Consider the following 25,448-nt stretch of genomic DNA (forward strand, 5'->3'; position numbering starts at 1 on the left):
AAGCTTTCGGATTTGAATTTTCGTGAGTTTAACCGAAGAAAGGTGGTTGTAATGTCGAGTTTTGTTTACTAATGATGCCATTGGATGTCCCACGAGCGTAGCTCGAGACATAAGACAGGTACCCTTTATCGAGAGATTAGAGGGTCAAATGTTCATGAGTTTAACCTAAGGAGTAAGATCATAGTGTTGTGTTTTGTTTGTTAATGATGACATTGGATGACACACGAGCATAGCCCCCGAGACATAAGATAGGTACCCTTTGTCGAGAGATTAGAGGGTCGAATCTCTCGCCTTATTATACTTGTAACCTAAAAAACGACACCGGATGACTCTGTAAGCTTATGAGTTATGTAAGTTATGGAATTTAGATCTTCATGAGTTTAATGTAAGAAATGAGATCATTGTGTCGAGCTTTGTTTACTAATGATGTCATTGAATGACCCACGAGAATAGCTTGGAACATAAGACATGTACTTTTTATCGAGGGTCGAATCTCTCACCTTATATTACTTTTAACCTAAAAAATGGAACCCGATGACTCTCTAAACTTATGACGTTTATCAAATTTCATCACGAACTTCAAATATTATCAAATTAGATTAGAATTAGTTAAATGTTGCAATTTCGATGCTCTATTCGATTTCTTTACTAAATCCATAGTTAATTTAAACCATATTAATTTCTCACTAATTTTATTAAGACATAAATTAAACATTAAATGGTTTTACCAAAATTTATAAAAATTTAATAATTTAATATATTTTTTTCTTTGTTTGCTATTTTTTTTCGAAGTTTTTAAGATTAAAATTGAAATATTTATCAAACATCACCGCCACCGGATAAAAATTAAATTTTCTTTAAATACGAAATAGAATGCGCTGGACTGGGCTGGGCTGTAACTTATTGTGCTTATACTTGGGCCGTTCATAGTTTTGGGCCTTTTTGGGTCACTAAATTACGGCCCAAATTCACTCGAACCGCGGTTTCGTCTCCATAAGCTTTTGATATTGGCGGCTACCATCTGAAGTAGAGAGGTTTCTTCTTCGACCAAAACCCTGCACTGCATAAACCCTAGAGGCATCTGTTCAAATCTCTTCCTTGGTGAATCCATGGCTAAGTTATCAAACCTTAGCTCGAGCAACAATGATAAGAAGGACAAGAAGAGCAAGAAGAAGAAGAAGAAGAGTGCTGGTCCGAAAGCGTTGTCGATGAAGGTCAGTGCTCCGAAGGCGAATCCATTCGAGAGCATTTGGTCTCGTAGGAAATTTGACGTCCTTGGGAAGAAACGTAAGGGAGAAGAGCGTCGTATTGGCCTTGCTCGCTCGCTTGCGATTGAAAAGGTAGTGTCTCCCTTGATAATTCTTGTGAACTGATTGATTTTTGCTTTACTTTAGGCAACTGTTGTTTCTTCCTTTAGTTTGATCGTTAGGTTTTTAATTTTGTGCGTGTTTTGTGAGGCAGAGGAAAAAGACGCTGTTAAGGGAGTACGAGCAAAGTGGTAAGTCTACAGAATTTTCCGATAAGCGAATTGGGGAACAAGACGAAGAGCTTGGGGAGTTTGACAAGGCTATTTTACGTTCGCAGCGTGAACGGAAGGTGAGCGCATTGGTCTGCTTCGAGCATTTGGTTCTAGCATCGTTTACTGTAATCTGTTCTGATTGCATTTTTCTTTAGCTAAAATTGAGCAAGAGCAGCAAATTTAACTTATCTGATGGAGAAGATGACGATTATTTTGGAAGCAATAGTCTTGGCGCGTTACCGGCAAATGACGATTTTGTGGACGAAGTAATACCTGACGACGATGACGATGCAGAAGCTGCTGAAACTAAGAGTACGTGTAAAGCTTTTGCTTATGTATATCACTGTACAGCATGCTTTGATCATTTTTTCCCCTAATGCGGCCTTATTTTTTTCAGAGCCTAATGCTGTTTTTAGATAATTATTTGAAAAATGATCCCCGGACTTAGTTTCTTATTATTGGTTATCACTCTCTTTTGTTGAGCTTGGAATCTGTTAATGCCGATGAACACTTATTGGAATACTAGTCCTATATCAGCTTGTACTTTTGTTCCTTTGGAATATCATTAATACCGCTCATTGTACTATGCAGAAGGGGCTTATCATGGTGCACCGTATCAACAAAAAGGTGGTTTATTAGAGGGAGAGGAAAACGTGAGATTCCTTGCTATCTATTTTTTCTTTCTTTTTATGTGATCAACGTATATGGACAAAATGATTGTTTTCATACTTGCAGCACACATGTATGTTGTTTGATCTTTTCCCTTTCAGAAAGTTGTAGCTGAAATTTTACAAGTCTTTCCTCTTTTACTTTCGAAGTTATCCCTCTACAGGGAGAAAAAATGTGAAAGCTTTATTGTCTTTCTGCTGTTGCACACTCCATACAAGTTTTATACGACACAATTGCTTTTGTACTTTAGGCTATGCAATGGGTCTGTAGATATGAATGTATTTGGATGTAAACACTTGTTGCATGCATGTTTAGGCTCATATACGCGTATCTCTACTTGTTTCAAAGCATTGAGTGTTTCTGAAACCAATGATCTAAATTTACAGAAACGCAAAAGCAAGAAGGAAGTGATGGATGAGATTATTGCAAAGAGCAAATTTTTCAAGGTGAACTTTTTTCTTACCGTCCTGTAGTTGCACCTGTACAAATTCTTATAATTTTCGTTTCTTTCATTTTTTCCTGAATCTATTCTTTCTATGTGTCGAACTTTTTCTCAGGCGCAAAAAGCAAAGGATAAGGAAGAAAATGAACAACTTATTGAAGACCTGGACAAGAAGTTTGAATCGTTGGTCCAGTCTGAGGCATTATTATCTCTCACTAGTTCTGGTAACGCAAATGCCTTGAAAGCTCTTGTTCAAAAGAGTATTCCAAATGAGCATTCGAAGAAGGATAATTTGCTCGCTGCTGGGAAGACTGAAAATTTTAATCAGGTATTAAATTGTATGTTTCTGAATTTCACCAAGTTTATTACGTAGTTCTGTTTTTCAGTCATCTTCCATCCTGTATTTATTATTATTGTTATTCTTTTTTAAAATTTAGTAAACAACTTCAGGACTCCTTTGTGTAGTATGCACTCGTTTTCCTCTTTTGGTTATTTTCAATGTTTCCTTTTCTTTATTATTTATATGTCAACTTCTATCCTTTTTTTTTTTTTTAAATAATAAAATAATAAAATTTATTTTATTTAAATTATGACATTTTTCATGCTAACAACTTCAGGACTTCTTTCTGCATGATGCAGGAAAAACCTGATGCTTTTGACAAGCTTGTCAAAGAGATGGCAATGGAAATACGTGCACGCCCCTCTGACAGGACGAAGACCCCTGAAGAAATTGCCCAGGAGGAACGGGAACGGCTTGAACAATTAGAGGTATTTTATGATTGTAACCATGTGATGGAGGCCTAGATTTTCTAATACAAACTTTCTTCTTTCCAGTTTGTGTTCCAGTTCAATTAGTGTTTAGGTGAAGGAAAACAGAGTATTTTAATGGTTTCTAGCATGTTTGTTAGCTACTGTTTGTGTGAATTACAGAAAATGGGTATGTAATATTTTTTATTTTACTGGTGGATTGTCACTTCATTGCGGTTAGTGCATTTAATGATCTACTATTTATACCGTGATTGATATTATATTCTATCCAAGTATTGAGGAGTTCCTTTATTTGTATGAACATTTTTTTTTGCGTCTTGAATTATTTGTAGAATGTAGAATAAGTCTAGTTAGGAATTCTTGTATGTCTATATGAACATTTTCTAGCTTCTTAAGGGATTTGTGGAATGTAGAACAAGTTAAGTTAGGGATTGTTGTATGTCAGTATGATAATTTTCTTGCTCCTTAAAGGATTGTGAAATATAGAACAATATAAACCTCCTAAACTATGGGGTTGTATCAATAAAATCTCTAAACTAATAATTGACTAATAATTGTTTCAATTCCCGTAGTTTCACTAGTGTATTAATTTACCCCCTCCATTAGATTCCATTTAAAAAAATTTAGTTCACACGTGCAAAGACTTGTAATTCTATAAATTAACCCCTAAGTAAGTGGTCATAAGTGAATCAGGTTAAGCTTTCAATTTGAAAATCATCAACGCACATGTGTAAACTATTTATGAGAAATTAGGAGTTTTATTGATAATTATTACTTTGCATGTGTAAACTAACGTTTTTGAAACGGAACATAACAAAAGGTATAGATTGTTAAACTCATGATAATTTAGTGATATATTGATATTTGCCCTACATATCATCATCGAAGACTATGAGATGTTTAGTAGCTGACATTTGAGAAGTTGACATTTCTGCTTATTAACTTCAATGACATTTTACATTTCAGGAGGAAAGGCAGAAACGGATGCTTGCGCCAGATAATTCTAGTGATGACGAAGATGGTGATGCTGAGAATGCATCTGTACAGAAACGAAAATTTGTATCTGGGGATGATCTTGGTGATTCTTTCACGCTTGATGATGATGAGCGCAATCATAAAAAGGGTTGGGTTGATGAGATTTTTGAAAGAAAGGATGCTGACGGCACTGAAAGTGAAGATGATGATTCTGCAGAAGATACAGACAGCAGTGATGATGTGGGTGGGGATTCTGATGATGAATCCGAGGAAGATGATAAAACTCATGGAAGGAAGCATTCTTTGAAGGATTGGGAACAGAGTGATGATGACATTCTTGACTCTAATTCAGAAGAGGACGATGAAGCAAGTAAAGAAGACAAAGAACTGGATGAGAACCATCCTAAAAAGGCAAACAAGGGTGCCATAGTTAAAAGTAGTAAAAGTGAAGGAAGCTCTGAAGATGCTAAGAAATTAGAAAAGAATACGAAGCGTGAAAATAAACCAGAACTTCCTTATATAATTGAAGCACCAGAGAGCTTTGACCAATTTTTGTCATTATTGGCTGATTGTTCAGATAGCGATGTAATCTTGGTCATTGATCGAATTCGGGCAAGTAATGCTATCCAGTTAACAGAAAAAAATCTGGAAAAAATGCAGGTATGCTCTTATTTTATATTTTTATGTTCTCACATAATACATCATTGTTATGGAAATGAACTGATGTTTATACGTTTTTTTGGTAGAATAAAGTTACATTGCATTATTTCTGCTGGTAGTTCTCTTGTTCAACTTGTTTATCAGAAGTCAGAAACACGTCGAAAGCTATTAATATATTAAAATGACATATAATATGTTATTGCTTTAAACTACTTGGGGAATTTATATGTGCAGAGTAATTTTAGTCTGCTTTCATTTCTCCCACCTTTCTTTTAATTCAGGCTTCAGGAATAACAATAAAGGAACGTTCTTTATATCCAGTGTACTTTTAGTTATTTTCATTTCTTTCATCTCTTTTCCATCTAGGCTACTGTAAGTGGAGTTTTTTTATGACCTAGGGTTTTCACTAGTTACACCGAGTGTTGTACTCATTTATTCTACTCAGTAATTAGGTACCTGATCTTACCTTCATTGATCTTACATATAAATACTAAATTTCTAGAAATTTGGTGTTTATTACAAAACAAACATCCCTTTCATGAATCGTGACTATGGTCTTGAATGCTTATGATATATACACTTCTCCACTCCAACATTGCAATAGGATTTATCCTCTTTGTTTTGAATGCATATGTACGTTCTGATTGTTATTGGGTTGCTTTCTGACCATTGGTATTAATGTCTCCTTTAGAGATTCTATGGCATACTTCTGCAATATTTTGCTGTGTCAGCAAATAAGAAGCCATTAAACGTGGAGCTACTAAATTTGCTTCTCAAGCCGTTGATGGAGATGAGTAGGCAGATTCCTTTCTATGCTGCTACATGTGCTAGGACGAGGATATCCCACACTCATCAACAGTTTTGTGTTGATAATAAGAATCCAGGTATATTTCCTTCCTCCTGTAGTATATACACCAAAATACCTTTGTACATAACTGAACCTTTTCTTGCAGAGAATAGCTCATGGCCTTCTTCCAAAATTTTGATTCTCTTGAGGCTGTGGTCTATGATATTTCCTTGCTCTGACTACCACCATGCGGTCATCACACCAGCAATATTGTTGATGTGCGAATATTTGATGCGTTGCCCCATTGTGACCGGTCGGGATATTGCAATTGGCTCTTTCTTGTGCTCTCTGCTGCTCTATGTATGTTAATAAGCTAATTGTATTTTTTACATTAATGTAGCTTTGTTAGTTACCTCTGATAACTTCTATTTTATTTTGCATTTGTTAAGTGAATGTTTGCGTTGTTTTATATAACTATTCTTTTTCCTGGAGTACCTTTTCTGCTATTTTTCTCAAGGAAAGCTCCATTTAAAATGCAGGTAGCCAAACAATCTTTGAAGTTCTGTCCTGAAGCAATAAACTTTCTCCTAACTTTGTTGATCGCAGCTGCTGGTAGAAGGTCATTACCCTCGCAAAATCCCCAGGTATACTGAAAAGTTCACACCATTATTTTTTGGTTGTCTTTCGTCCACTGTCCAAGTATTCCCATTTGCTTGTAGTATAACTATTGCCAATGACCAAGGATACCCATTTTTTTTCAGCAGATTTGTAATCTAGTGGATTTACAAGCACTTGGGCAGTTGCTGCGTATACAGAATCCTACAAACGAGATTACCCCCCTGGACTTCTTCTTTATGATGAATTTGACTGAACATTCTTCCATTTTTAGCTCCGACAGTTACAGGTACCTGTGTGTGTGGGTGCGCGCGAGTCAGTATGGTCTTTTCTATGCACTTTGCTATAGTCGCATCCACTTTCCACTTTTCTCTCTTCTTTTTTCTAGTTGGGGGAGGGAGGCATGGGAGTTACTCTAGCGTTTTAACGAAATTGATCTTGTGAGCGAAAAGTTTCTAAACTATTCCAAATGAAAAAGAAGTGGCCAAACTCTTAGTTATTGAAGGATGCTAGGAATATAGATTGAGACGTTCCTTTTGGCTCCTATCACCATGCATATGATTTTCTATACCTACCTTGCCAAGTTTCAACAACTACTTAGATCTTGGTCGCGTGGTATTTATTTTTGTTTGTGACTGACGTACTTGGAAGAACCGAGTAGAATACATTTTCATTAAGAACTGAATATCCATTTAGACGTTTCGTATTATATATATATTGATAATGATATTTTATGCATTCAGTAAGGATAATATCAATTTCACATCTTCCAACAATAGATGAAGGTTTAGTCTTTAAAACTGCAGGGCCGGGGTGCTGTTGACAGTTATTGAAACTCTTGATGGATTTGTTAACGTATATGGTCAATTGAAATCCTTCCCAGAAATCTTCATGCCATTCTCGACAATTTTACACGAATTGGCACTGCAGGAGAACATGCCGGATGTATTACGTGATAAATTCAGAAAAGTTGCTGAAGCAATTGAAGCCAAAACGGAGGAGTTTTATATGGGGCGGCAACCTCTTAGAATGAGGAAGCAGAAGGCTGTGCCAATCAAATTACTCAATCCAAAATTTGAGGAGAAGTACTTTCCTTCTATTCCATCTTTAATTTTATTCATGCTCTCTAGTGGTTCTTCCTCAGTAGGAGCCTCAAACAGAGCACTAATGGTTGCAATTTCTTGTTCTTACTTCCGCAGCTTCGTTAAGGGCAGAGACTACGATCCAGATCGTGAACGAGTTGAAAAAAGAAAGCTGCAGAAACTTTTAAAACGTGAAGCTAAAGGAGCAGCCCGTGAACTACGCAAGGATAACCATTTCTTGTTCGATGTGAAGGCAAGAGACAAGGCACTGCAGGAAGAAGAAAGAGCAGAACGATACAAAAAGGCGAGCGCCTTCCTTCAACAACAAGAGCATGCCTTCAAATCGGGGCAGTTGGGAAAGGGAAGGAAGAGAAGAAAATGAAACCAATGGGGGGTTTGATTTGTGTTTCATAGTCTGTCTCCAAGAGGACAAACAAAACACCACATCATACACTGCCATGAAAGCGAATCAACCACGAAGAAAGAACGAGCAACCACAATTCAATTCGATCGATCGAATCGTATGCATTTGCTTCCCTAGAGAACCAATCATATTTATCGTGTTTGTTACTCATCCAGTTCATTGAATAGCTTCATGCGTATGAAGCCTCTTTGTGGTTTGGGTCCTGTTGTGCATGTATACTAACGGACTAATTATAGGTTCATGCCTCGTAGGGGCAACCATGAGATTATTAGGATGATGATATAAATGAGGTTAAAATTAGTTTTAGGGTGTTATGGTCATCGTGCAATCAATTTTGTCTCCCAGCATTTTTTATGTAAAAACTATAAAATTAGTCTTTAAAGTTTATGATTTAATTCCTGCCCTAATCAGATTTCTTGCCCAAGTAGATTAATTAATTAATTAGAGACTTTTTAATTATATAAAGGCTTAAGTTCGGTTTGGAACTTGGGCCACCGGTTTACTATCTATTACCGGCCCAATATTAAGGTCGGTCCAGTCTGTAAACAAGGCCCATTACTCCTTGTAATATCATACTAATTGTTAGTCTATAATTAATTTTTTTTATAGTATCTATTATTTATATTTTTTTTTTTTAGTTTTTATGGAATAAAAATAAAAATTATTAGTTTATTAAATTCAATAAGGCTCAAACAAACCATAAAAACTCATTTTAAAAATTATTACTATTAAAGAGATTAGTCTTTAACATTGACTTAAAAAAAAAAAATCGATTTGAACAACGATGTCAAATTGATGGCTTCGGTGCGCCACCATATGAGGTTAGAGCACGACACTGCAATCAGTTGTCTTCTTTGTGTACAATATTCTTTTGGTTCGCTACAACCATTCCTTTTGGAGCCCTTTGTTCAACCCCTAAATTTACTTATTAAAAAAAAGAAAAAAACTAACTTTCTTCTAAATTTAAGGATATTTTAAAATAAATTAAAAATGAAATAACAAAATTTATTATTTATTATTTATTTTATTAACAATTACTAAAGGCTAACTTCGTAATTAACCATGGTTGCCATGTTTATAATATTTTATTAATAAAGAACTTCCCAAAAACTGGATTCTCCACGTGGGACAAGGAATCAAAGCACGCAAATAGATAACTTTTTAAATATATAAATTCCAAAAAAAAAAAAGTAAAACGCATCGTTTTTAGTAATAAGAAACTGCAGCAAGCCCAAAAAGATTTATTTATTTATTTATTTATTATGTTTCATGCCATATTAATTATATTTGCATCCTTCATATGTATTATACATTAATATTTAGGCTCAAGACTAAATGCAATGCATTCCTCAAACATTATGACTTATATTGGTTTATTTTATAATTTTACTTTTTAATACTAAAAAATTTAACCCAATTTTTATCGTGGCTATGAATTTCTTTTGTATCTATAATGTTTGGGGCTGGACAAGATGACCTAAAGTATTCATTTTTCATATCGCTCGATTATGTTATGGAGTTTGAAATTTTAGAGATAAAGAATGCATATTTAATAATAAAGTTCGTTTATATTCTCCTCTGCCATAGGAAAAAAAAAAAAAGAAAAAAGAAAAAAAAAGTATTGTTCTTTAAGCTTTCTTGCCACAACCAAATTGCTTTTTCCCATTCCTTTTTTTACACCTAAAGATATTCAAAAGAACTTTGGCAAAAGCTTTGAAATTTAGGGCAAAAACTTATTGGAAAACTCCCAATTGTCTCGATTCTTTCAAATCAATATAATTACGAAAAGATTCGGGCAAAATTATCTAAAAATGATCTAAATAATATTACTATTCTTTTATAATCTTACCAAGTAATGAAAGTTACCATATATATTAAAAAAAAAAAAAAAGAGTTGAGAATAATTGTAATGACTCGATGTTTTAGATAATAGGCTTCAATATCGATAGTATATTTGTCTCTACTATTTGCATGTTACTAGCATCTCGATTAGTGATTACATATGTCTTCCCTTACTAATGTGTTTGTTTACAAGAACCAGTATCAATTGAACTCATTCATGCCCATAACAAAATGTTCGACCTTTTTGGCCTCTGTACCCACCAACTTTAGAGTGAAGCACACAAAGCTCGTGAATTGGCGTTTATAGGTAGTTGGATTAAAAAATTCAACAAAAACTTTTATGTGTATAGGTAGTTGGGTCTCCATTAGTGTCAAGGGATCTCATAGCAAGTCATCCCTCGCATAAACACGACACAATGAACCTTATGTTTGAATGAGTTGGAAAATAGTTTACACAGAGAATAGTCATAATTCTATCGATGGGTCTCCTAAGAACCCATCAAAAGTAGAATGGTTGTACGTCGCTTATAGAAACAAGCACGATTCTAAAAGAAGTTAAACGCCATGATATAATGGATTGAAGCGTCATGTGCTCACTTTTTGAAAGTCGGGAAGAAAATTAATTCCTTTAATGGTTGTTTAGAAAAGATTAAAAATATGTGTTTGTTGGGGGGAAAAAGATGAAAGAATTTGCTTTACACAACCAAATTCATAGATTATGTGTGTGTCTTGATCTGAAAGTGATGTTTAAAAGGCCACAATCATCAATTCTCCCTCTAGATTATGTTTAATAATAATACCAAAAACTACTCAAAGTTCAAACCACTATACCCATTCCATATTGGAGGATGAAAAAGGTCAAAAGCTTCTTCAACTTTCAAAGTCTCCTTTAAAAAAACAAAAACCCAAAATATGAAACAATTAACAACATCCTTCCACCTTGGTTCCTCCACCGTTGCAAATTTCGTCCAACTCTTGATTCTAACCACGTCATGTTACTCCTTCAAAGCTTAGTGTAACCATTCGCTAGTAAATATTGTTTTCTTTGGACTCACTTTCTGTCTTTGAGGGAGAGGTTTCCACGCCCGTGTTTCATTCTTCTCTCCAACCAATATAAGACTAACACACTAGAGACTTATTAAACATAAAAACAAAAAAAAACTTTCATTTTGGTTAAGTCGGGGAAATAAAAGCTAAAAGAAGAGCCTAATTCTTCTGAGTTATGTACAAGAAGGAAGGAGCTGATGCTGCTCCATGTTTTGGTTCCTATGTAGTATTTATGGTGCATTTACATGATGGGCTTAAATCAATTCAGTAGCAGTAAATCTCCTTATGATTATGACCTTATTAACCCAAAATTTACAAAAGATCTAGATCTAAAAAGACCACCAAATAAGAATCTAGTTGGTGAATCCTGAGAACCTTGTTTTTGTTCTTTTGGACTGCCTTTCACTTTCAGTATTGTTTGCCCGATCAAATCTCGAATTGAATCTATCGTCTTCGAATCGACTGGATACCCCGACGCATCACGAACGTAGAACGTATTAATCGCCTTACCGCCTTTAGTTGATACCTCTGCTCTTGTGACAGTCAGGCTGTTCTCTCGGAAGATGCGGGTGACATCAGAGAGAAGGCCTACTCTATCTGTTGTGCATAACTCAAGCTTCAAGCCCTGAAAAACAAGATAGAACAATGAATCAACAATTCGTACAAAGCGAAAAAACTCGAACGACCGCAAAAAATAGTCAGTTAGTTTCAGTGATATGGTCGTGTTCTTCACGCACCTCAGACACTCTTCTCCTTATAGCAGCTTCAAGACATTTAATTACCCTTTGTTTCTCTGCATCAGATTTAACAGGAGATCCATCTATATGTCTAATGTAATATTCCTACAAATTCAGAATAGAGATCATAAGCCTAAAGAACAAGTCCACATTGTCTCTAAGTTGCTAAAGATGCAAGTGATTGCAATCTTACCTGATAGGCTTCTGTCCCTTCAGCAACTACATTGGCATGGAAGACCACATATTGCATATCTGTCAACGTGCAAATCGTGTCGAAAAGAAGTTTCGGGCGATCTTTGCTCCGAATTGTAATGACAGAATAGTCTATGTCACACCAATTAACAACCTTGACATTAGGCCTTTGCTTCTCGTCCATTAAATCTTCACCAAGAAGTTCATAGTCCCTATCAGCAAACATCATCTGATGAAGCCTTCTGTCAATGTGAGTGACTCCTTGAGACACGACCGTCTTAGCTCCATTGGTCCTATTGTTGCTTCCCCTTAGTACATTACAGAGTAATCCCTTGATCCTAGATAGCCTCTCAAGATCAGTAATTGCAGAACCAGTTTCGTCGTCGGTGACATGCATCACGGCGGCCGCCCGTGTGTTGTGAGTCCACACCTCGGCGTGCACAACGTTGCATTTGAGGTGAGTGAGGACAGCGCTGAGTTCAGAAAGTAATCCTTGTCTATCATTTCCAATAAGCTCAATTGCTGTGTAATCAACCGATGGTTTTACACCCACAGATCTCATGGAAGATGCAAAACAAGAATCCGACTCAAGCGACTGAAAACCAAAAAACATAACCGCGTTGAATTAATTGAACGAAACACATGAAAGAAAGAAAGAAAGAAAGAAAACAATACAACAGAAAGATAGAAACAGTCACATAGCACATACCCTTTTGATATAGTCTAAAACCCCTTCATCTGTAACTTTGTTTCCATCTTGATCAGTGACATTAAAAACTGTCCAAGAAGCCAAAGCCACATGAAAATCCTGATCGGGAGAGAACCAATAAAAGAGAGAAAAATGGGAAAGAGAAACTTACCATCCATGAACCAACAACCATCACAAGAAATATAGGCTTTGGTGACGATGAGATTAAGATCAGTAAGAACTTGAACGACTTCAAGAAGAATCCCATGTTTGTTGGCGCTATCTACCTGCAACAAAATGGTTGAAATGAGCATAAAGTAACCCAAATGGAAGACCTCAGCAAAAAAGAAACAGAGTTCAAAATCATATACCCTTATAACAGTAGCATCCTTACAGGCTTCATTGTCAATAACAACCCTGGAAAAAGACATGACTTAAAAGCTTAATTTTTGTACAGAAGAAAGCTGTGTTTTTTTTCTTCAGAGAAAGGGAGCAAATTATGAACCTGGTTGGATTCATTCTTCTAATCAGCTTCACATATTCATCATCAATATCATGGGAAAAGTTCATGTCGATTGCTGGAATAAGAGAAAAGGGGTAAATAGACTAACAAATAAAACACGCCATGGTAATCTTGTAAAGCCAATCAGAAAACAAGAGTATCAAAAGCCATGACCAGACCATCTAGAGAGAGAGAGAGAGAGAGATCTGAAAATGATAAGGAGGAAAAGAGAAGAATCCCAAACAAGAAAACCAGAGAAGAGACTAAAAACCAAGTAAGAGAAGAACAGAGGAAAGGGAAGGAGAGACAGAGAGAAAACCAAAGAGAACATACCCATTTTCGATCTCTGAGGATTTTGTAATCTGTTCAGAATGTTGAAGGTTTCTTCTCAGTTTGTTCTGAAAGGCCGCCAACAAGGCTTTGTATTCAACGAGAAAGCAAAGGAGAGGATTATATACACAAGCCAAGGGAGATCTCGAACTCGCTTTGGGAAGGTTTGAATGAAACGAAGTATTTTAAAAAATCATTACTTTTTTTTTTTTTTTTTTTACCAAAAAGATATTAGTAAAAAAATAAGACCTCCCGACACGATACTCCAAAACCTGCAACTTGAAAAAAGTACAAGAAAACACACAACACTTCTTCCCCACTTCCATCTTTCTCTCTCTGTCAAACCCTTTTTTTCCGATTATTTATTCATAATGGAGATTTAAATCTCCATTATTTGGTCTCTTTGTCCTTGTGTTAACAATTCCAATCTCAGTTATCCTGAATAAGTACATTCATATCATCATACGTGGAAATTTCCTCGAAAACAAAAAAAACCCAAAAAGGACCAGAGGACTCTAGCCGGCGGGAACATTGACCGCCGGCGCCGGTACCATCACACATGTGGCGGTGGGTTTAAAGCCCGAAACAGCTCCAAGGTCAGTGGAGCTGGAAAGAACCCGAGGGCGCTAAATCTCCCCACAACTTCCGGCCAATTTTATCGGGTGGAGATTAACCCTTATAACTGTTCTTTTTGTGTTGTTTTGACAGATTGAGTGATAACTAAGGATGCAATAACTATGATTAGTTGCAGTTGAACAGTTCATTGAAAATGAATAAAGCTGGCAGCTTCCATTTCATTTAATTACACAGCTTAGGTCAATACTCTGCCAATTCTTCATTAAAATTAAATTCAGCCTTCAACAGAAACCATAAACTTGGTCCCTTTTACTTTTCTTTGAAATAATATAATACAATTTTAGTAGTGTCTAATAAGTTCAAAAATTTAATATATTGAATGTGATAAATGTCTAAAACTAAAAAATAAGTGGTAACTGGTGTTCTCCAACCCTTGTCATAAATTTAAATAAAATAAAATAATCATATAAATTATTAACAATGACATTTTTTTTTGGCATAACACAGAAAGTTCAACAAGGACTTGGTGGATGACCAAAATCAATGAAATAGTTGGACCTTCGAGATTCTAGGTTGTTGGAGAGGTAACAAAACTTTTTTATAAGGGTGTAAAAAGATATTTCTACTAAATTGTGAGATTAACAGCCATACGTAAAGGACCAAAATAGACAAAATTTAATAGTGATAGATTTGAACTATTAAGATATCTATCATCCTTAGAACCAATTTATCATCCAGTTCTTAAATTCCAAATAAAGTTAAAATTTAACATAAGAGCAAAATCAGATCCGAAGCCCACAACGTTTCTTCCCTATTTTATAAAATAATACTTCAAATCAAGTTTACAGATAAGAGAATAATTTAAAATTATTAAGTAAAGATTAAATTCATACTAATTGGACAGAACCAACTGGTTTGATAAATGGGCATTCATTTCAAAACACTGTGCATGCAGCATGCCTATTACTTTAATTGAACAAACCCAACAATAATTTTCTATTAATAAATTTTTGACAAACTTCATTAAAATCGCCCTTAAAAAAAAAAAAAAGAAATCAAATCAATGAAGAAACACACATTCAATCCCGGGCAAAGAGTGAGCAGAGGGCTAGAAGGGAACAGCCGAAATACAGCTCGGATAGCAATAAACATCAGACAGAAACCAATCAACTACCAGAATTTCAGTGTCTAATTGAATCCATTCACCGTAATGTACGATATGCATTGCTATTAAGATAATAAACTAATAGTTCATGGAGGGGATGTTAGTTTACGAATTTAAATACTATTTTAGTTTAGTTTATTTTCTCGATAGGATTAATTCCAAAGGGTGCATTTCAGACACCATTTAATAATAGAGGTTTTGAATAAATAAAAGCAAAATTAAATGAAAGTTAAATGTTTAGGTTTGTTTTGATGACCACTTGATTTTTGGCTTTTGATCTTCAAAAATTAAGCATATAAGAATTATTTCAAAGGGTCATTTTTTTACTTTTTGATATTTGAAAATTAAACATATAAATATTATTTCTACATATGAGTTTCTTCTAGATTAGGTTATATACTTTCTATAAAAGTGTTTTTAAAATTCGAGCCAATTTTGAAAATTAAAAAAGTATTTTTAAAAATATATAAACAAATATATTTTGTTGATTTAGTTAAGTTTATCAAATGTATTGAATTTATTATAGTTAGGCAAAAAAACAAAACCCAACTACTCGGTTTGGCATTTTGTCAAACACTTGATGCGCATACGCGTGTGGTTAAGGCCAAGCAAACAACAATTTAAACTAAACCTAGCAGTGGGTTTAATTATAATTAGGCAATACAAAGCAACACACTAACCTGTTGGTTTTGGCATTTTGTCAAACACTTGGTGCGCGCGCACACACGCGTGTCTTAAGGCGACTGCCGGCCGGCCTCGTGGGGGTGTCACATGGTCCCTCATTCTGAGCTCCCCAATTTCTACGATGCCTGTTTGTGCGATTTAGAGCAGACTCTTTTTCTCTCTGTCCTTCTGAATTCGTAGCTGCTGCAGTTCAATTTCAGGCCTATTAATGGTGTAGCCAAGTGGACGAAACAGAGACGCTTATATAACTTTTTACTTACAGAATGAATGAACGAATGAATGATCGCCAAAAACTGGGCTACCACTTCGTTGTGGCGCGCTTTTTTTCTTCAGAATCCGCAGAATTTGCTGATCTTTCTTTTGCCTCTCCGTTTCTTGATGAACATTGATTTTTGATTGATGATAATGGATGGATCTTCTTCGGGCTTTTCAATACAGAATCGGTTGCTTTGGGATGTACGATTCAAAGGTTCTGAAAAGACAAGGCGTTCCATGATGGTATTGCAATCTGAACCCTCCTCTGTTCATGTGGTAATTTTCGGATTTTACAAATTTAAATCGAAATTATTATTTTATATTATGAAAAATAATAATAATAAATAAGTAAAATTTATGAAATTTATTTAAATTTAGTTAATTCACTCACTAGTTTGTTTTAACAACTAAAAAAAATTTAAAAATTTAAAACGCCTTAATATTAATAAAAAATTTAAAATTTAGTTTGATTTTGAAATAAATAATTATTTATATTAAAATTATTTTTAAAAAATTAACAAGAAAAATAGTTTTTTATGCAAAAATTTATATAGCGAGTTATTTGATATTTTAATAAATATATAGAATAAACATAAAAACACGTGGCTAAAATAAGATTTAAATTTAGAGAAATTGTTCTCGTTTAATTATTATTTCATCCCGTTCATTAAATACTAAAATTCCATAATTTAAAATTTTAGAGATTGAAAAATAAATAAAATGAACGTTTTGAGTCATAAATGATTTTAATTTATGACAATTCGAACATATTCATTGAATAAGACGCTTTTAAAATTTAATAATTTTTTCTCACGTATCATTGCACGAGAATTATAATGTTTGATAAATCATTAAATTATACTATAGGTGTAACGGGTCATTATACTAATTAAACAACTTTATCCTAATTAATATATTTAATAATGTATTTAATGGGCTTTTTAATCTTCTCTCGTGCTCAATTAAAATTCTTATTATTTTTGTAATTAGGTAATTAAATTAATTAAGAACTAATTGAGATTAGTGGACGCTAGTCTACGTCTACACCTATAGTATAGCGTGGGGCCCACTGTAAATTTCAACGGTCAAAGCTTTTGACCGGTAATCAGAGGGGTTTTTCGATATCATCGCGCGCTCACGTGGGACCAGTAGTAAGCGCACGTGATATCCGGGGCGGCGCCACCGGCTGAAAACGAGTCGCAGGGAGGAATGAGGGTATTTTTGGAATTTAAATTTAATAGTATTATTTTTGCGTAAATTAAAGAAAATATTTTGTATTTTGCTGATTATTTCAAAATATTATTATTACTTTATTTTCTTTGATAAATGTTAACGATAATCCACATGTTTAAAAGGTTAAAAAAAGATTAAATATATTATTTGTAATTTTTAAATAATAAATAAAGTTATGAGATATTTTTTATTATTCTTTTTAAAGTAAAGCTTTTGGAAGTTGGGAAGGGTCGTTTTTGGTACCTCGTAGTTGCCACGTCAACGGTCCACGTCGGAAGATTGAAATTGGAGCATGGGCCCACTTATGATTTAAAATAAATAATTTATTTATTCTTGTTGTTTTTATTTGGGCCCCTAATTTGCGTGAATATTATTATGGAGAGTTTCGAGTTCCCATAACCACGTTTTCAACCCCCGTTTTATGGAACCCCATGCATGCGTGTCGTTTGCTGACTGGGTCTTCGTGCTTGCTCTAACCAGCTTTTTTATTTTTCAATTTAAAAATATTTACAAAATTTTATATTATAAATCAAAATAATAATCATTTCATTTGAATATCATATTTATGAGATATTATTTACTTTAAATATAAATTCCATCAATAAAAATAATTCTTTCATTTATAAATTTTAATTTCAAAAGAAGAAAATGATGTCCCATCAATAAAAATAATTATCTCACTTATAAATTTTAATTTCAAAAAGATGGAAATGATGTTTTAGTCATTGAACTATGTTCGTGCATGAAATTGAAAAAAACGTGTGATAAAGAAGCTCACACGCAATAAATAATTTAAGCTATACACTTTTTCTCGAGTAGGCTTTTCAATAATTCTAACAAAATGATATTTACGATATCTGTGATACTTACTATTGGCCCGAACAAATGTTGAACTCGAATAAAAAATATTAAAATTAAAACAAAACTAATAATTTATTGTAGTTAGAACTAAAAATTTGTCTTCCAACTCCCCTATCTCCCACTTTCTTATCTGAATTGTAATATACTTTTATAAAAATTAATATAGTGATCTAGTTGATCACTACCCTATTTTTGTTTGTTTTTATATATATATATATATATATATATATATATATATATATATAGAGAGAGAGAGAGAGAGAGAGAGAGAGAGAGAGAGAGAGAGAGAGAGAAAATGAAGGGACAAGAGGAACATGTTTCCTGCGACCATCACCTCCTTGCTTCCTCATGTACTGGTCTCCCCACCAGCTGATTGGCCCACAAAACCTACTACCTTCGGCCCAAATTTATTGCAAAGAATGTCTAAACCTAATTAAAATGTCGTAAAAATAAAAAAAGTAAAGAAAATACAGGATGTTCATGGCCCACTTGGGCTAACTTGACAAACATTTGCAAAAGTCCCAAGCTTTCTCCTACTGATGTTCTAGATCTCTATTTAGGCATGATAAGAATGTTTATCCTTTCACCTTCCAAGTGTTTTCATTTTCAAAACAAAACAAATACGTGACTTTGCAGAAGTTAATCTTGGTTACTAACGAAGATTTTGCATGCCTAGAGCGATCCGAGACGCAAAAACGACTTTATAGCTCGATATCGGGCACCCCCGACAAGAATGAACCGGGATCATCTGACCCAAGTAGTGGCATGTATTCTGAACCTCTAACATGAACACTGAAGCAAGCTGCAAAGAGTAAAAACAGGTTGAGATATGTGAAAGATATGAATAACATTTGATCTGATTTCAGATTAAGAGTTTCCAAGTCACAGGCTTAAATTGAGTAAACTAATGAAGCCCATTCCCAACCTTGGGCCACAACTACCAAAATTTACTAGTCTTTAGTGAATTAATGATTTTCAGCCCAATGCCTGTCAGGCATGGACAATAACCCATATCTTGCTCATAGCTGCATCATTTCTTTTTTAGTTCAACTTGTGAGGGTATAGGGTTTCTATGAGTTACACCAGCGGGGGAACGAAGCGAAGCGTTCCTTATAAGAGTGTGGAAACCTCTTCCTAATAGACATGTTTTAAAATTATGTGACTGAGAGCAATATGTAACAAACCAAAGTCGACAATATTTGCTAGCAGTGGACTTGGACTATTACGAATGGTATCATAACTAGACACCGGGCGATGTACCAGCGAGAACGCTGGGCGGATTGTGAGATCCCACATCGGTTGGAGGGGGGAACAAAGCATTCCTTATAGGTGCGTGGAAACCTCTACCTAATAGATGCGTTTTAAAATCGTGAAGTTGACAGTGATATGTAATGGGTCACAGACAATATCTTTTAGCGGTAGGCTTAGGCTGTTACAGTTTCAAACTTCTAACCTCTTAGTCAATCAAATATACTTCTATACAATATGATCGGGGCTCTTCACAAATCCTATCACTACTAGATAGAAACATTCTCGTTCAACGTGTTTCTGACTTTCAATGCACAAATGAAGTAGTTCATGCTCAGAATATCAAACAGATGAACGTTTAGAGAAATACCATTTTCTATCTTCATCGTACTTTGAAGCATGGTGTCCATCTTCATTTTCATATCTGAATTATCGTCCATATGTGGGACTAGTAGAGTGAGCTCACGGTAAATGTCACGAACAAATCTGCATATCTTCTTAGCAAACTCAAGTTCTCCATCTGATATTCGACCAATTGCTAACCGCATCAGTTCTCCAGTCAAATCTGCAAGCTGTATTGAGCATTTATCATCTCTTATTCTAAAACAGGGGTTTAACATGTACTAACAAAATCATTTGCGACCTCACTTGTTCATCCGTTTTCAGTAGTCGTAATAATCAGTTGGATTCTAGCGATTCTTAACCGAACAACAAGTACATATCAAAGAATGCTACTGATCTCTTTGCACATAATGTATTTTTGTGCTAATCATTTTGAACAAAATAATTCCATGAAAAGAAGCAGATCTTTGATACTAACCCCCAAGATGTAGTCGAGATTGTTAATTTGTAAAGGCTCAAGGGATGGATCACTGAGGGGTAGCAATACAGCATTTATCTCATCAAGACTCAAAAGAGTTCCTGTTTTGCAGAATTTACATAACGTTGCAGCTTCAACATATTCTTGCACCTGCAGAGGCCAACGCTAAGCAAATCAACTTATCATTAAATTTCTGGCCAAAATCGGTAAAAGACAGAAAGTTTACCCCTGGTGAGTATGCTCGCCTTAGCTTCCAGAAATCGGTCCCCTGTAGTTCATTTACAAGTCGGGACACATGCCGAGTTGTAACATCTGCCAAGTCCTTTTCTGCCTTTTCCAGAACTTCCTCTTTGTTTTGTTTACTGATTCTGTTTTAATAATCATACTACTAAGCCACATTTCCATATATAAATATATATATATTCATATTCATCATGAGTTCATACCAACAACTAGACCATGAATCCAAAATGGATCAAAGTGAAAAATTTTATAGACTGATGTGTTCAACCGTTCAAGGATCTCAAAGGTTGAAAACAGAAGACAGCCAAATAATATTATATGAAAGAAGTAAGAACACTAAGAACACGAAGAACAACTGAACAAATAGATATTAACAACGAGTTATAGTCCAACCTGTGTACTTGAAAAATGACCTTTTTGCTGTTCATTGTAATATCACGGCTTGCTTTCACCACTCTTTCCCGTTTATCATTCTGTAGATTTAGTCAATTGAATATATGAGCCCAACAAGAAAGAAAGAAATTTCAATAAATTGATGCAAACTCGAGCATTATAGCGAATTATTCTACCCCAACCCCGACTAATTATCCAGAATAGCTTTTAATACTGAATAATCAACAAATGGCTCCATAATAACAATCGCAAAGTTAGAACCATCGGCTAAATCAACTACATTGCATTTCAACGACAGCAATCCAAGCCACTAAGCCAATGATCAGAAACAGTAAACAAATTAAAGCAACCGACAACAACAACAACAAAAACAAAAAAAAAAAATCAATCTCCAGAAACATTCAGCTTCATAGCGAAATCGTCGTAGAGAAAGAGAAATGAGGCAGCAACGATAGCTACGGAGAAAATGACGAACTTACGAGGTTATTAAGGTACTCAGCATATTTAGCGAAGGCGTCTTTCATGGAGGACTGAGTGGATAATGTCCTCGCTCTTTTCGGTGAGCTCTCCACCGCTGTCCCTGCAACTGCCAACAAATTGAGATTGTAACCACAGACCAGAAGAAAACGAAAGATGATAGTGAAATAGATTTGCAAATTCAAGCGGAATGATTGCTCAAAACCCTAATTGACAGAAAGAGAGAGATCAATACCTTTATGAAGTAGCTGGGGTTTTGGTTTGGCAGCCATGAGAGCGGCCTTGTGAAATCCCGTAGCATAGAACATCTGTCCCTTCAGGACACTCGCGCGCCCAATTCCGCTCCATACATCACAAATTAGTAAATTGGGATTTTTATTTTTTTATTTTTTTAATTCTAATTTTGAGTAATTAATGAATACATTCCATATTTATTTATAAAAAATATTATAATAATCGACGTGAATATAGCTCAACACATTAAAACACATATATTCTATAGGAAAGTTGATTTATCTCTCATCTCGACTCTTGTAAAAGTCAAAATGTAGATCGTAAATAATAATAAATAAATTAATGAAACTTTTTACGTGCTAATAATAAGGATATTTTTTAACATTTTAAAAATATTAAAAGTCGTCTTTTATGTTTATGCAAATATTAATAAACTTTTGAAGTTTATAAGTATTTTTAAACGCATTAGGAAAATTAAAAATATATGTTTTAAATAAAATATTAACCTGTCTTCAACTATAATTTTTTTTGAAAAAAATGTAAAATTAGAAGATATTTTAATTAATTCAGGTTATTATTTATAAAATTAAAGTTTGAAATTTTTTAAAATAAAATTTTTGGACCAAAATTGTGTATTTATGGTATGTAAACGGCGGCGAATCTGGGAAACAGAATGCATTGCCACGGTCGCAACCGCCAAACCAAACGTGACACGGAGCCGCCGGACAGAATCACAAGAAACCGTTGGCTGATGCGCCCATAGATATTCCATTCGCAGCCTCAAAAGCTCCATCATTCTGCAACATCCAATTCACGGAGCCGCCAACGAAGAGATGACCATGGTGACGCTACTGGTGGCAACGACGATCGATCCAGCATCCATCAATCCTGCGAATGAGCTCCTCGCCATGCCCGGATGGAGCCCCGGCCCTTCTCTCCAGGTCTTCTGAACTTATCCCCCCATTTTTACCTGAAGCGGTTCTGTTTCCCCCTTCGATTAATCCGATTCTTCTGTTCTTCAGGATATAAAAAGCTTCGCTAATCGAGATGTGAGGTTACTGCTGCACGATAAGAGCATTGTGGCTGAGGACGATCTCGATAATCGATGGGAGGAGCTCACTGGCGAGGTGGTGGACGAGGTCATTTTCTTCAGCCGTCATACTGCCGTTTCGAATCGTCCTGCTCTCACTGTTCATCCGATTGGTACGATTTCTGTGTTTTTTTTTTTTTAACCTCGTTTCGGAAATGAATCGGAATTCGGAACCCTAATTTTGGTTGTGAATTGTTGTGTTCGAAAGGGGTTCCTCATCTGCTGGATGGAGAAGTTCCGCTGCAAGGAGGGAAGCCTGGATGGGCGGCGCCGCCGAGCCCTCGTATAGGCCCCTGGCTGAGGCTCTTGAAAACCATTGCAGAATCCCATAATCTAGTGCCAGAGTTTGAGGTTAACCATATTTCTCTTCTGTTTCTTTTGTACTTCGTCATTTGCTGATGAAATGCGAACTCTGAACTAGTCTTGTGAGTGTTAGTTTTGACTTCCATAGAAATTGATTGTAGATTACGTTGGAGGGTACTCATCATGGACCTGTTACAAATAAACGAACCCTGTTTCTGGAAATTGGTGAGTGTTTCTTTTGGTTTTATGCGTGTATCATGAATCTGAGGATTTTTTTAGCTTTGTTTGTTGCTTGTGCTGCTGTTTGTTTTTGTTGCTTGTGCTGCTGTTTGTTATATCTTTCTCGATTGATTGATATCCACAAGTGCTAGAGTTCAAACATGACATAGCTTAACAGGGTCCAAGAGGTGTGAATCTCCTACCCCAATTATTGTAAATTTGAATGTAAGTTTGTTCATGTTAACTTTAGAGCTTCTTATGTCATTTGGGACAGATTGGATCAATGTTGTGCATTTATTTATGTTGATGAACTAATATCAATTCCTTGAGTGCATATATTGAAGTGCTCACAAGATCATTTGCTTATGAAATACAATATTCTACTTCTGGTCAAAATGAATTGTTTCTTTCTCTGATTTTGGTGTATAGGCAGTACAGAGGATTATTGGTGTAGGCAAGATGCTGCCAAAGTTATTGCTCTAGTTGAGTAATCCTTTCCTGGATGATCATTAGGCTCTCTTTTTTCCCTGTTATCATAATTTTCACGACACAACAATGACATCATTCCTTATCGATTTACCATTTTGGATGCTTGCAGCTAGTCTGGGAAGGACTTGCTATTGGAGGAGGAATCGATGTCGGAAATTGGAACAGGTGCATAGATCGATACAGTTTTTATTTTCTCATAATATTTACCACTAAATTTCAACTAATTGTTATAAACAAGTTGTCCTCATGATTTATCATTGAAGTTCATTGCCTAGCCTTTGTTCAGTTACGTAGTTCTTTGATCTTTCCAACTTCTATTTAATCCCGTAATCGCTCTATCCAGGTGGCTTATGTTATATTGTTTCAATAGAACAAGCTTCTTGCAAGATTTTATCGAAAGTATAAGTCGCCCTTAACCTAGTAATCTTGTTTTTAAGATCAATGGTAAAATGTTGCTGGAGCTAATTCTTTCTCTTTGTATTGTCATTTCCCCCTCATTTGGAATTGGTGTCAATAGCTTCCTGATTTCCATGCCTATATATATTCTTCCCTCCCTCTAAGATATGCTTGGTCTTGTATTATCGTTTCCTCAACAAGAATACCTGTTCTTCTAAATGTTTCTTGTGTTAAACAATGTTACATTGCCATCATGAAGCAGGGAACATAGCAAGAACAATAAAGTTCTTCTTGGCATCGGGGGTGGACATTATGCACCTCGTCACATGGACATAGTTCTGTAAGTATTGACCAATTAGGTTATCCTTTCAGTTTATCAGTTAATATGTTCATCTCTTAGGCCTTCGTTTGCTAGTAATTAGTTTTCTCTTTTGTGCACATTAAAAATGTGAGATCCCACATTGGTTGGAGAGAGGAACGAGTGCCAGCGAGGACTCTGGGCTCTAAAGAATATGGATTGTGAGATCCCACATCAGTTGGAGAGGAGAATGAAACATTTTTTATAAGGGTGTGGAAATCTCTCCCTAGGAGACATGTTTTAAAATCGTGAGGTCGACAACAATACGTAATGGGCCAGAGCGGACAATATCTACTTGCGGTGAGCTTGGGCTGTTACAAATTGTATCAGAACCAGGCACTGAGCGATATGCTAGCGAGGACGCTGGGCCCTAAAAAGGGTGGGCTTGGGCTGTTACACTACTTATCCCTTGGTTTTTGGAAATTTATATATGTATGCATGTTTTCTTTGAATACTTTCAGAAAAGATGGAGTTTGGGTGAGCCACTTGCTCTCTGGATATTCCTTGCCAATGGAAGATCCAAAGCTGTCAAATGGCAATACAAGCGACAAAAGCATCGGCGGGAGCTGGAAACAATCGATTAAAGCATCGTACGAGGCTACTACTTCGGCTTTCCCTGGCGGAGAGATCATAGCACACCTCGATCACAAGTAAGTTACAGTCCGTTCAGCTTTTTGTGCTACAAAACTAGTCTTAGAGGATGATGAGATGTGATGATCTGCTTCTGGTGTTGACTTAAACAGGAGTTTCAAGAGCTGGCAGAAGACTGCCATAACAGGGTTCTTGGGTGAACTGGGCGTTAAAATTGGCAAGCCAAAGGACTTCTACTGAGATTCTTCTTTTGAAGAACATCACTTAATATTAGCTTCAAGGCTTCAGTTATTGAAGATTTTGAAGCATTCTATTCTTGCTTGCTTGCTTGAATAGCAAAGGTTGAATATTATTAAAAAAAAAAAACTCTCCTAGCTATGAAATAAACTATATTTTTGGTTTTTCTTTACTGTGAAAACGACTTTAATGTTCCGAGCAGGCACTCCCGCCTCTAACCTAGGTCGAGACCTTTCGAGATTTAGGGGCAGACAGACCCTCAAATTTTAGGGCAGACCCAATTGGAAGTTAGAATCA

General features: G+C 35.4%; 4 protein-coding genes across 7 annotated transcripts; 2 read left to right on the forward strand and 2 right to left on the reverse strand.

The window, feature by feature from the left end:
• The first annotated feature begins 1,109 nt into the window (after positions 1–1,109).
• LOC111496098 (nucleolar protein 14) lies at positions 1,110–8,247 on the forward strand. 2 transcript variants are annotated; one of them, XM_023146383.1, is made up of 14 exons: positions 1,110–1,340; positions 1,462–1,596; positions 1,675–1,831; positions 2,111–2,172; positions 2,575–2,634; positions 2,746–2,958; positions 3,270–3,398; positions 4,365–5,033; positions 5,725–5,917; positions 5,987–6,180; positions 6,360–6,464; positions 6,582–6,724; positions 7,242–7,520; positions 7,635–8,247. In XM_023146383.1, the coding sequence occupies exons 1-14, from the start codon at positions 1,110–1,112 to the stop codon at positions 7,897–7,899; spliced, it is 2,835 nt and encodes a 944-aa protein (XP_023002151.1). In that variant the 3' UTR covers positions 7,900–8,247. The 2 variants fall into 2 exon arrangements, with proteins under 2 accessions (XP_023002151.1, XP_023002152.1); XM_023146384.1 differs by having other exon boundaries at positions 6,585–6,724; positions 7,635–7,899.
• A 2,723-nt stretch (positions 8,248–10,970) lies between these two features.
• On the reverse strand, positions 10,971–16,227 carry LOC111496566 (ACT domain-containing protein ACR4-like). 3 transcript variants are annotated; one of them, XM_023147045.1, is made up of 10 exons: positions 15,965–16,227; positions 15,701–15,884; positions 13,283–13,336; positions 12,953–13,025; positions 12,819–12,864; positions 12,620–12,734; positions 12,469–12,536; positions 11,761–12,354; positions 11,568–11,672; positions 10,971–11,455 (listed from the first exon to the last, which is right to left on the reverse strand). In XM_023147045.1, exons 2-10 carry the CDS (start codon positions 15,801–15,803, stop codon positions 11,120–11,122), a joined length of 1,494 nt encoding a protein of 497 aa, XP_023002813.1. In that variant the 5' UTR covers positions 15,804–15,884; positions 15,965–16,227; the 3' UTR covers positions 10,971–11,119. The 3 variants fall into 3 exon arrangements, with proteins under 3 accessions (XP_023002813.1, XP_023002812.1, XP_023002814.1); XM_023147044.1 differs by having other exon boundaries at positions 15,701–15,887; XM_023147046.1 differs by having other exon boundaries at positions 13,283–13,347; positions 15,701–15,887.
• Positions 16,228–18,475: 2,248 nt separating this feature from the next.
• LOC111496555 (translin-associated protein X) lies at positions 18,476–21,574 on the reverse strand. The gene is made up of 7 exons (XM_023147033.1): positions 21,470–21,574; positions 21,237–21,343; positions 20,758–20,837; positions 20,348–20,489; positions 20,122–20,271; positions 19,672–19,873; positions 18,476–18,855 (listed from the first exon to the last, which is right to left on the reverse strand). Exons 1-7 carry the CDS (start codon positions 21,540–21,542, stop codon positions 18,755–18,757), a joined length of 855 nt encoding a protein of 284 aa, XP_023002801.1. The 5' UTR covers positions 21,543–21,574; the 3' UTR covers positions 18,476–18,754.
• Positions 21,575–22,145: 571 nt separating this feature from the next.
• Positions 22,146–25,315, forward strand: LOC111496050 (D-aminoacyl-tRNA deacylase). Its single transcript, XM_023146300.1, has 9 exons — positions 22,146–22,409; positions 22,491–22,671; positions 22,767–22,909; positions 23,023–23,086; positions 23,510–23,562; positions 23,679–23,734; positions 24,228–24,305; positions 24,785–24,973; positions 25,067–25,315. The coding sequence occupies exons 1-9, from the start codon at positions 22,302–22,304 to the stop codon at positions 25,152–25,154; spliced, it is 960 nt and encodes a 319-aa protein (XP_023002068.1). The 5' UTR covers positions 22,146–22,301; the 3' UTR covers positions 25,155–25,315.
• Positions 25,316–25,448: the final 133 nt, after the last annotated feature.

Source organism: Cucurbita maxima, unplaced genomic scaffold (assembly GCF_002738345.1).
Source record: "Cucurbita maxima cultivar Rimu unplaced genomic scaffold, Cmax_1.0 Cma_Scf00022, whole genome shotgun sequence".
Taxonomy (NCBI): domain Eukaryota; kingdom Viridiplantae; phylum Streptophyta; class Magnoliopsida; order Cucurbitales; family Cucurbitaceae; genus Cucurbita; species Cucurbita maxima.